The 11,748-nt window shown below is 47.5% G+C and overlaps 1 protein-coding gene and 1 non-coding gene across 4 annotated transcripts; both read left to right on the top strand.

Annotated features, from left to right (window-relative positions):
- Window positions 1-1,765: 1,765 nt before the first annotated feature.
- RNF222 (ring finger protein 222) lies at window positions 1,766-11,412 on the top strand. 3 transcript variants are annotated; one of them, XM_060204398.1, is made up of 3 exons: window positions 1,766-1,882; window positions 7,612-7,826; window positions 8,478-11,412. In XM_060204398.1, the coding sequence occupies exons 2-3, from the start codon at window positions 7,823-7,825 to the stop codon at window positions 9,137-9,139; spliced, it is 666 nt and encodes a 221-aa protein (XP_060060381.1). In that variant the 5' UTR covers window positions 1,766-1,882; window positions 7,612-7,822; the 3' UTR covers window positions 9,140-11,412. The 3 variants fall into 3 exon arrangements, with proteins under 3 accessions (XP_060060381.1, XP_060060380.1, XP_060060382.1); XM_060204397.1 differs by lacking the exon at window positions 7,612-7,826 and having other exon boundaries at window positions 1,780-1,882; XM_060204399.1 differs by lacking the exon at window positions 1,766-1,882 and having other exon boundaries at window positions 8,462-11,412.
- Window positions 3,435-3,538, top strand: LOC132542355 (small nucleolar RNA U13). Its single transcript, XR_009553436.1, has one exon. It is a non-coding gene; the product is annotated as a small nucleolar RNA U13 (small nucleolar RNA).
- Window positions 11,413-11,748: the final 336 nt, after the last annotated feature.

The raw sequence follows: 11,748 nt of genomic DNA, 5'->3' as shown, positions 1-11,748 counted from the left end.
CAAAGCGCAAGGACTGGAGGAAGCATCCCGGTTCGAGAGCCCAGCTCCCCACCCGCAGGGGAGTTGCTACACAGGCGGTGAAGCAGGTCTGCAGGTGTCTATCTTTCTCTCCCCCTCTCTGTCTTCCCCTCCTCTCTCCATTTCTCTCTGTCCTATCCAACAATGATGACATCAATAACAACAATAATAACTACAACAAGGGTACCAAAAAAATATTTTTTAAAAAAATAATTATTTATTAATGAGAAAGAGAAAAAATCAGACATCACTCTGGTACATGTGCTGCTGAAGATTGAATCTGGGACCTTGTGCTTGAGAGTCCAGTGCTTTACCCACTGTGCCACCTCCCGGACCATGGGGTACACTCTTTGACTATATCTCGAATCGAGCTTTCTCTCCTCTCTCTCAGAATAAGAGGTGGAGGAGGATGGGGTGGAGGGGGAGGAAGAGGTGGAGAGGGGAAGTAGAAATGAAGGAGGAGGAGGGAGAGGAGGAAGAAGGAGGAAGAGGACGAAGAGGACAAAGAGAATGTCAGTTTCTTGGGGCTGGGTGGTGGTGCACCTGGTTGAGTGAACATGTTGCAATGTGCAAAGACCTGAGTTGGAGGAAGAGGTGGAGGGGGTAGGTAGAAGTGGAGGAGGAGGAGGAGGAGGAAGAAGGAGGAAGAGGACAAAGAAAATGTCAATTTCTTGGGGCTAGGGGGTGGTGCACAAAGACCTGGGTTGAAACCCCCGGTCCCCAACTATAGGGGGAAAGCTTCACAAGTGGTGAAGCAGGGCTGCAGTTTCTCTCTGTCTCTCTTCTCCCCGCTTCCTTCTCAATTTCTGACTATTTCTATGCAATAAATAAAGAAAATATTTTTTTTTAAAAAAGAAGGAAACAAGCCAATTTATTGAGGCCTTATATTCATATCCTGAAAATACTTGGAGAGCATCCCCCCAAGTGAATTCCAGTTCTTCTTAACATTGGTTTTATTTTTGCCTTATACTTGGCTACATTCTTCTGATCATGAAAGAAATACATATTCAGGGTGAAAATTCAAATTTGACAGGAATACATAATTTTAAAAGTCCCTTCAAAGATAAACCATCAGTGGTTTGCTTTGCCTTTTCCCATATTTTTTTTCTGTAAAAATTATCATATCTTAAAATTTAAAAAAAAATAAAAATAAAAAAAATTATCATATCTTACTATCATGTTCATAAATAGGAACATATTACACAGACTGTCCCAAAGCCTGCCTCTACTTCACATGTCAGGGATACCTGCCAGGAGGCAAATCATCTTGGTTTTCCTCTGCCTCATCTTTTATTCCATGGGGTTTTAGTCTGTTGGAGCTCTGAGCTTCTTTATGTTCCAAAAAAGGACAGACATACATCACCCAAATGTCTGGATGCAGTCTTGGGTGACATAACTTTCCTTCAGCTCTGTACATAGCATGACAGGGTGTGAGAAAGTCTTTAAAGTGGGCTCAGGAAGGTGGACATGGTCTGTTGAGAGCCTGCTATGTCACTGAGGAGCTTCTTGGGGCTGGATGGTCAAAAGAAGTCTTGGGCAAGCACCCCTTCCATTAGGAGACCCATGGGCAGTCTTGAGAGCCCCTTGCTGGGCTCCTCACCAGACCAGGAGCTGCTCTCCTAACATCCTCAAGATCACCTGACTCACCAACTGCCAAACCCTCCTGATCTCAAACGGGTTGAGCAACATTCACTTCCCCGAGCTGTCCTCCCGACCTGCTCAGTCACTAGTAAATGCCTCTGTAGGAGTCAGAGTGACAGCAGCAAGAGGACGTGCTACCTGTCCAACACCTCTGGGTAACTCCAACCTGCTCCGCGGATGACCCGGGGGGAGGTGAATGTTGCTCTTCCCAGCCCCAGCCAAAGTGAGTCTGGGGGGGTTGATGAGGGGTGGGATGCGGCAGTCAGAGCTTGGCAAATCTCTGGACTGAAAGTGGAGTGATGGAGGGGTGTAGGAGTGTGTGTGTTGGGGGGGTGTGTGGAGCAACTTTGGCATGGAAACTCTGAGAGGGAAGTCCAGATGCCTAAGTGTTTTACTCTGTCTCATAAATTACTTGTCCCAAGATTGGGGTTGTGGGGGTCACCTGGGCTGGTGGCACTGTCCAGTCAGTGCCCACAATGCTATTTGTTGTAGGTGAGTCTGGGTACTGGGACTTAGAAGGTCAGTTCCTCTTGTCTCCTGGCAGGTCACAGGAAGAGCTGTTTAGAGTCTGAGGAGGAAAGTCTGGGGAGGCACTTTTCCATGGATATTTCTTCTCCTCCTCCTCCACCACCTTTTACGAGAGCACTGCTCAGTTTTGGCTTATAGTAAAGCTGGGGCTTGAACCTGAGACCTATAAGCCTCAGGCAGGAAAGTCGTTTTCATGGCCACTATGCTCTTTCCCCAACCTTCCTCCTCCTTCTTTTTCAATCACTTCACTGAGACATGACTGGCATGTAAAAAAAAAAAAAAATCATAACGCCTTTAACATATACATCTGGATTCTGGAGCTCTTGTGAGGTACTGCCCTCATATTTATTAAATCAACATTTCTGTCTGTGTATGTGAGCTGGGAGCTTCTAGTCTGTCCTTCTGTTCCAAAGACTTCATCCGTCCCTTTAAGCAAGGTCTAGAATGCTGTCCATGGAAGCACATCTGGTTCCTTATTAGAGGCAGAAATATTTAGAATGGGCTGTGTAGCTGAGCTGACTTGGGCTGGAATCCCAGGTCTTCCCTGTATTAACAGTGAGACATTGAATAAGTTACCTAACGTGAGCCCTGAGCTGAATTTCCCTCATCTGTAAAAGAGAGATAATATCTACCTCCCAGAGTTGTTGTCAGGAGTCAATGAGGAAGGGATGCAAAATGCCAAGCTCATAATTAGTGTTCAATGGATAGTCGCTGCTATAATTACTTATTATTAGCTCAATACTGGTTCCACACCACCTCAGAAAACTTCCCAGTCTCCCCTCCCCAGTTTCCTAAAGCATCGTAGTGCTACCTTTTTTTTTTTCCCTCCAGGGTTATTGCTGGGGCGCTGTGCCTGCACTACAAATCCTTACGCTGGTCTTTGCGCTTTGCGCCACCTGCACTTAACCCGCTGCGCCACCACCTGGCTTCCATGCACTACAAATCCACTGCTCCTGGAGGCTATTTTTTCTTTTTGTTGCCCTTGTTGTTTATCGTTGTTGTTGTTGGATAGAACAGAAAGAAATCGAGAGAGGAAGGGAAGACAGAGAGTGGGAGAGAAAGACACCTGCAGATCTGCTTCACTGCTTGTGAAGCGACCCCCTCCCCGCCCCCGAAAGTGGGGAGCAGGGGACTTGAACCAGGATCCTTAAGCCGGTACTTGCGCTTTGTGCCATGTGCGTTTAACCCGCTGTACTACCACCCAGCCCCCGGTGCTATCTTTTTGTATGTCAGACCTACTACGTTGGATCCTTTTGTAGTTCATAAGCGTGATGATTGAGTTATCATGCGACTGCATGAGGTGTGCCACCTATAAACCTTGTTACGACATTGGCACATTACCCGTCTGACATGAAAAAAAGAAAAAAAAAAAAAAAAGGAAAAAAAGAAAAAAAACGTTTGGAGCTTGCATTGTTATTTTGTGTCCCAACAGAGCATGTTCCTTGCATTTCTTCTGCTATTCCAGCAGCTGAAACAGTCAGACCCATAAAGGAAACTCAAGGATGGAGAATTAAATAGCACTGGACTGGGGAGACAGCATAATGGCTATGCTAAAGACTCTCATGCCTGAGGCCTCAAGGTCCCAAGTTCAATCCCCAGCACCACCATAAACCAGAGCTGAGCAGTGCTCTGGTCTCTCTCTGTGTATCTTTCTCTAAGCTCTCTCTCCCCCCCATTAAAATAAAATAAATGAAATATTTCTTTAAAACAGAGAAATGGCATCAAGGGAAAAGGAACAGGGACCTGGTGACATACCTGACATAGCATGCTTGTTACCATGTGCAAGAACCTAGGTTCAAGCCCCCAATTCCCACCTGCTGGGGTGGAGGAGGCTTCCTGAGTGCTGAAGCAGAGCTCTATCTCTCTATCTGTCCTCCTTTCCCCTCTCAATTCCTCTCTGTCTGGATCCCAAAATAAATAATGAGGTTGGGGGGAGGGCACGGGGAGAATGCAAGGAGAGAGGATTGAGGATAGGACTGGGAAAAGGGAGATGAGAGGAAGGTGGGGAAAAAAGGTGGCACTGCCCAGATGTGAATGACAGGCAGGAAGAATGCTTGCCTAGGGAGGGCGATCCTAAGCATCTGAGGTGAGTCTTGCCCTCCCTGGGTCCCATTTACTTTCCCTGAACTCAGCTGAGAAATAGAGGTTCTCCTCCTCCTCCTTTCCTGGCTCCTCACAAGGACAACTCTCCTGACGTGGCTCACCTTGACACCCCTAGTCTATCAGCTGATTCTAATAATGTCCTCTCTGTCTCTCTCTTTTTCTTTTTCCTCCAGGGTTATCCCTGGGACTTGGTGCCTGCACTACAAATCCACTGCTCCTGGAGGCTATTTTTCCCCTTTTGTTGTTCATCATTACTGTTATTATTGTTGTCGTTATTGCTGTCGTTGTTGTTGGATAGGATAGAGAGAAATGGAGAGAGGAGGGGAAGACAGAGAGGGGGAGAGAAAGATAGACACCTGCAGACCTGCTTCACCCCTGCAGGTGGGAAGCCCAGGCTCCAACCGGGATCCTTAAACCAGTCTTTGCGCTTCAGCCATGTGCACTTAACCCGCTGAGCTACCGCCGGGCCCCCTCCAACAATGTGCTCTTTATTTTCTGTGGCATCGCTATCTGTCATCTCCCTCTCCATCACCTTCTCAGGTGGCCTTGGACAAATCACTTCCCCCTGCTGGGATGAGCACTCATCTGTAAAACCAGACTTAGCTAAATGAACTCAAAAGCCCTTTCTTCCCCCCTTTCTTATCTCTACACCGGAATTCTCTTTCTGATCTCTACTACCTACTTCTCTGTTACTTAAGCTTTTGATCAGTCCTCCTTAAAAAGGTCTTTCAAGGCCTGGGCAGTATCACACTGGGTTTTGCACACATAGTGCAAAGCACAAGGATCCCAGTTGGGGGAGCTGCTTCACAAGCGGTGAAGGAAGTCGGCAGCGTCTGTCTTTTTCTCCCCCTCTCTGTCTTCCCCTCCTCTCTCAATTTCTCTCTGTCCTATCCAACAACAATGGGAAAAAGATGGCCTCCAGAAGCAGTGCATTCATAGTGTCGGCACAGAGCCCCAGCGATAATCCTGGAGGCAAGAAGAAAAAAAAAAAGACTTGGGAGTTGGGCGGTAGCGCAGCGGGTTAAGCGCAAGCGGCTCAAAGCTCAAGGACTGGCATAAGGATCCCAGTTCGAGCCCCCAGCAGGGGAGTCACTTCATAAGTGGTGAAGCACGTCTGCATGTGTCTATCTTTCTCTCCCCCTCTCTGTCTTCCCCTCCTCTCTCCATTTCTCTCTGTCCTATCCTACTGTCTGATTAGATGATGATACTTTTTCAAGTGTGTTATAAAATGGAAATGACAGAGAAACACTGGAATCACTATCTTGAATTTTTATCTATTATCCAATACTTACTTAATCTATTGTCATCATATCCAGTTATTCTAATTTAAGGGAGCTGGCTTCTGTCATGGGGCATCATTTCTTAGTCACCTATGTGACTCCTATGTGGGGAGGAGAGGAAAGGAAGGAAAAGCAGATGCTATGAAGGGAGAGGACTGGGAATGCCTTCACAATGACACTTACCATTTGTTGAGTGCTTACTGTGTGCCAGACTCTTCATTCGCATTAGCTCACTTAATATTCTGAATGACTCTAGTGAAATAGCTCACTGGGGTATTGCACGGCTTTGTCATGTGTGCAACCCAGGTTCAAACCCCAACCCCACAGCACTGAAGAAACCTTTGGTACTGTCCTTTCCCTCCGTCTCTCTCTCTCTTTCCCTTCCCCTCTCTGCATCCCTTGAAGAAGAAAACAAACTCTGAGAAGAAGACAGTACTGTTATTACCAAACTCCTCTTAAAGATGGAAACCCAAAGCTGAGAGAGGTTAAACAACTTATCAAAGGCCAATCAGACAGTAGGAAGCATATTAAAAATTTGACTTAAGGTCTAAGTCTGAGCGTTTGAAAGTTCCACCTGCCAGTCCAGAGGTCACATTGATCATCTCAGAAACCAAAAATTTAACCCCCCTAAAAAGGTTTGTGTACTGCCTCCAGATACCCACATGCCCCAGACTCTGCCTGTATATATCTTTGTTCTGAGTTAAATAACATCTTTCAAGATGGCAAAATGGATTTAGAATCAAGTGAAGAGGAATGAAAGATTACAATGTATGATTTAGGGGCCAGGTGGTGGCGAACCTATTTAAGTGCACACATTACAGTGCACAAGGATCCAGGTTCAAGCCCCTGGTCCCCACCTGCATGAGGAAAGCTTCATGAGTGGTGAATCAGGATTGCAGGTGTCTCTCTGTCTCTCTCCCTCTCTATCTCCCACTCCCTTCTCAATTTCTGTCTCTATTCAATAGTAAATAAATAAATGATACAATGTGTGATTTGACAAACTATGGTTTCTCCTTCCTACTAACTGATCCTGTCCATATCATGTCATCTCTCAAGTCTGGGAGACAATTCTAGTTGACAGTGTCTTTTGACTATGTCATTGATGGAAGCATATTGCACTATAGGCAACCACTTTTCCTTCTAAAGAAGCTAATCTAGGGATGTCAAAATTCCTCACTTCGATAGTGTGGTATCTCTCTCTCTCCCTTCCTTCCTCTTTCCCTCCCTCCTCCCTTTTCTCCCTCCCTCCCTCTCTGAAAGATCAGCTGGAGCAGGACTGAGTTGGTGTTATACAACTGTGATACTTTTTTTTTAAAGCCATCAGTTATAATGAGAGACACACAGAGAGAGCTATAGCATTTATTCTGTCATATATGATGTATTAGACCAGGGATCAGTCTCAGGACCTCATGCTTGTAAGTTGTGCACACTCCTCATAGTACCTCCTAGGCCAAAGATAGTCAACTTTTAAAGGGAGAAAACTATACCTAATCACATACCCAAACTAATATTTCCTTTTAAAAGCACTTTTTTTAAAAAAAGAATTTATTTATTGATGAGAAAGATAGGAGGAGAGAAAGAACCAGCCATCCCTCTGGTACATGTGCTGCCGGGGACCTCATGCTTGAGAGTCTAGTGCCTTAGCCACTGCGCCACCTCCCGGACCACTCAAAAGCACTTTCTTTGGGAAGTGTGTGTGTGTGTGTGTGTGTGTGTGTGTGTGTGTGTTTTCTAGAATTTTTTTTTCTTTCTTTTTTTTTTTTAACCAGAGCAGTGTTCAGCTCTGGCTGATGGTGTGGGAGATTGAACCTGGGACTTCGGAACTCAGGCACAAGAGTCTTAGGCATAACCATAATGTTATCTACCCACCGCCTGGAACTGTGTGTTTAATCAGACAATCTTGCCATTTACGAAGAACACCTTTGGAACTTCTCGTTTGCTCTCAGTTGGAGTTTAAAACCCAATGTAACTACTTCGAGGTGACTCCTTTCCTTTGATTGAAAACAGAATCATGCCACTTGAATACTCACTCTCTTGTCAGACTTGCCTCCTAGTTAGAGACTTTCGGCCATTCTCAGAATTCCAGACATAGCCTCAATAGATGAGAGTCTGCCAACACCAAGGTTAACAGATTCTCACACTGCCTCGGGCAGTGAGAAAGAAGAATTCAAAGAATGACTGAGCTGTGGCAGCTGGAGGAAAGAGCCCACAACTCCCTGCTGTGACTATGAGGAGGGCCAACAGGCATTTGGATGTGTGAGTTCTGAGTTTTATTTTCAAAGCAGTCATTGCTTTATAGCCATGATTAGCACAGAGGGACACAACCTCATGGCTGGAAACAATGTAATGCATCAGTCAACCCCTGAGTGAGCAGCAGAGACTTTTGGGAAACAAGCACTCTGGGTACAGGTCTCCATCAGAGCCTGGACTAAGGCAGGGAGTGGGGCGGGGGTAGCTCACCACCAGGTCTCCCCTGGGACTGAGGTCCTTCACTTCCCTGCATCAAACCAGGAAGAGAGGAGGTGGTGACCTCGCCATGTGTGCATGTTACACGGTTGACATGAGGTGTTACACTGTGATCACACTCCACGTTCCAGCATCTAGTGTGCTGGGTTCTCTCCTTACCTGTTTGTCTTCCAACCCTTGCCCCCCCTCCCCCCCCCCCCCGGAGGAGTACCCACTTCTCCTCCTAAGGTTCTGAGACTCTAGATCTCAGATCTTGGTTTGATGCAGGTAAGTCACTGAAGAAGAGCACCAGGTGAGGAAAGGGTAAGAGGGAAGAAAGAGAAGTCAGAAAGCAAGGAGAAAGGGTTTCAGAAGACAGTGGAAGCAGGAGTGTGGGAGGGAGCAAGGGAGGGGCAGCAGAGGAGGAAAGTGACTGACAAACATAGCCCTTCCCTCCTGCAGGTAAGGCCCTGCCTTCCAGAGTGGCCATGTCAGAAGGAGAGAGCAAGGACAGCTCGGGGAGTGAGTGCCCCGTGTGCTATGAGAAGTTCCGAGACCTGGAAGGTGCCAGCCGGACACTGAGCTGTGGCCATGTGTTCTGCCATGACTGCCTAGTCAAGTATCTACTCTCCACTCGTGTGGATGGGCAGATCCAGAGGATCATCATCTGTCCCATCTGCCGCTATGTCACCTTCCTCAGCAAGAAGAGTTCCCGCTGGCCTTCCATGCTGGACAAGAGCTCCCAGACGCTGGCCGTGCCCATGGGCCTGCCCTCTGTGGCCCCACCCGACACTCTGGGTCACACAAACCCTCTGGCTGTCTCGCAGCCTGTCTGGAGAACGTCCCCAAGTCAGAGTGCTCAGCTCCCTTTGGATGTGCTGCCCAACCTGCCCCGGGAGCCACAGATCTTTATCATCAGTCGCCACGGGATGCCCCTGGGGGAGCAGGACAGTGTCCTGCCACGGCGCAGCCTGGCAGAGCTCTCTGATGCATCCCCAGCGCCCAGCTCCACCCGGTCATTCTGCTGCCGCTCCCGAGCCCTACTGCTCATCACCCTCATTGCTGTGGTGGCTGTGGTAGCTGCCATCTTGCCCTGGGTGCTCCTGGTGAGGAAGCAGGCATGAAAGGTGGCATCTGGAGGGGTGCCAGGCCTGGGTGCTATTCTAGAAGCTTTCCCACTGCTCCACACAGCATGCATGAGGGATGGATGTGCAGAGAGGATAGAAGGAGGCTGCTGACTGGAAGTATAGAGGCATCTCTCCACCTCCATCTCCTCAGCCCCAACAGCTTAAGCTTAAGGGAGGTTAGGGGTAGCGGCTGGTGACCTCTGACGTCAAGCAGCTAAGCAGAAACTAAGACCAAGATAGAAAATGTAATGGGATTCCCTTCCTCAGTTACAACAGCAGTGCCTCACTGGTGTATACAGAGCAAATACTTTCCTCTCCTCTAACCAAGAACCAAGAAGAGTAGGAAAATGGGTGGGTACTCCTACCTGCTGGGTCACCCAGCTCTGAGGAGCCAGGTGACCTATGTGAAGCCAGGTGGGGCTCCCTGAGGACAAGGAAGTTTGACTGGCACATTCTCCTGGATGGAGACCCAATGGCAGGACACTGTCAGGTGAGAATTCCTACCCAGAATTCTCTAGTTTGCTCTCAGGAATGAATAGAAAGGGTGATACAGAGGCCCAAAGCACACATTTCCCAGAATGCCAGTGCCCACTCACAAGTGTGCCTGTCTTCCCATCCCTAATTCTCCCTCCCTGGCCCCCCACTCTGAAGGCACCAGCCTGAGGGAGAATCTGTGGGGCCATTTAAAAAAAAATTTTTTTTTGCGGGTGGGGGGAAGGATCTTCTTGAGGACTGACGTATCAGAAAACCAGTTTGAGGCTGAAGCCAACAGAGGATCCACAGCAAAGGCAAAGGCATCCCCCAATCTTTCTGGCTCAATGGGTGCTCCAAATTTGAGTCTTGGGGTCCTCAAGGGTGGCCTGGAAGGCAGGGAGTGCAAAAGGCGCCCTAAGTCAGCTGAGAAGTATGTAGGCAAATTAAGCCCTGGGGGCTCCCACCTCCCTGCCAGTCCAGGTCCACCTCCTCATGACCCAACCACTCATTAGAGGCCACACCAGCTGGGCCAGTTTCTAAGGTGGATTCCCAGGCTGGGCTGGGCGAGGAAGGGTGGGGAAGAAAACAGCTGTTCTTGTCAGAGATGCTACTGTCTCCTCAAATACCGAAACCCAGGTGTTGTCAGCTGCTGGGCCAGGTCTCTGTACCTCGGGACCTCACACTGGACTGTGTTGGGGATCCTCTAGTTGGCTCTTGCCAGAAGAGCCAGTCATTTGCAAACAACTATTCTTTTGTTCGTTAAGGTCCCCCCAAAGTCAGGGACTGGGTGGTGGTGCACCTGGTTGAGTGCACACATTATAATGCGCAAGGACCCTGGTTCAAGCCCCCAGTCCTCACAGTTTCCTGCAGAGAGGAAACTGCCTGAGTGATGAAGCAGTGTTGCAGGCGTCTCTCTTCCTCTCTCTTCACTCCTCCTCCTCATTTCTATCTGTTTTATCAATTTTTTTTTTAAAAAGTTCTTCCCTAGGAGCCATAACCTTAAATGAATTTTAAGGTTAAAAAAAAAAAGACAAAAACCTCCAGGTATTCTCTTAAATTGGTGGTTATTCACTCCCCAGGTGTGCCAGCAGCTAAGCCCTCTACAATCTCGCTCTCTCTCTCTCTCTCAAGATTTTATTTATTTATTCATGAAGAATGATAAGAAGAGAGAGAGAGAGAGAATGAACCAAACATAACTCTGGCACATGTCCTAACAGGGACTGAACTCGAGACCTCACACTTGAGAGTCCAATGCTTTATCCACTGCACCACCTCCCAGACCACTCTACAGTCCAGTTCTTCCTCAGTAAATATACTGTCTGGAGAAAGAAACAGCGCTCTGCCTTTTACCTCGTTCTCAAATACCTGCAGAGGTGATCTGCTCAAGGGCCTCTGGGGTTGGGACCCATAGTACAAGAGATATTTGGGACAAAGGAGACGAGTTAAAGCATTTACGGACTTCTTTGTGCTCTTTTCAAGAACAGAAGACAAGTGCTATGGGGAGATATGGGTGGATCTGTGGGGGAAATATTTATTGTAAGAATAAAAATCTTAAAGTTACAAAAACTCCAATGAGTATTTTCAGCCTCAGCCTCAGCCAAACTGCTTCAAACAGTGCCATGCCTTTCTGGGGACCTGATTTTAGCCTTATTCTGTTATGCTTGTTGTGAGTTAATTTTAAACTAACTGTAGCTGTTTGCGTACTGTCCCATGGTGACTTGTAGATGGCACCTCTTTTGTTTTCAAAGAATGCCCAAAGCTATTTTTTAAATAAAAGTATCTATTTTCTCAAAAGATTCCCAGGAAATCGTAAATGCATGTGTTACGATCTAAGCTCGTACTTTCAGGACAATTCCTGGAGTTGGGCGGTAGCACAGCAGGTTAAGCACAGGTGGCACGAAGCACAAGGACCGGCGTAAGGATCCCGGTTCGAGCCACCGGCTCCCCACCTGCAGGGAAGTCGCTTCACAAGTGGTGAAGCAGGTCTGCAGGTGTCTCTCTTTCTCTCCCCCTCTCTGTCTTCCCCTCCTCTCTCCATTTCTCTCTGTCCTATCCAACAATGACGACATCATCAACAACAACAATAATAACTACAACAACAAGGGCAACAAAAGGAAAAATAAATAATAAAA

Source organism: Erinaceus europaeus, chromosome 12 (assembly GCF_950295315.1).
Source record: "Erinaceus europaeus chromosome 12, mEriEur2.1, whole genome shotgun sequence".
Classification (NCBI taxonomy): domain Eukaryota; kingdom Metazoa; phylum Chordata; class Mammalia; order Eulipotyphla; family Erinaceidae; genus Erinaceus; species Erinaceus europaeus.
The sequence above is the reverse complement of the archived record's forward strand: the minus strand, read 5'-3'. Positions and strand labels throughout refer to the sequence as shown.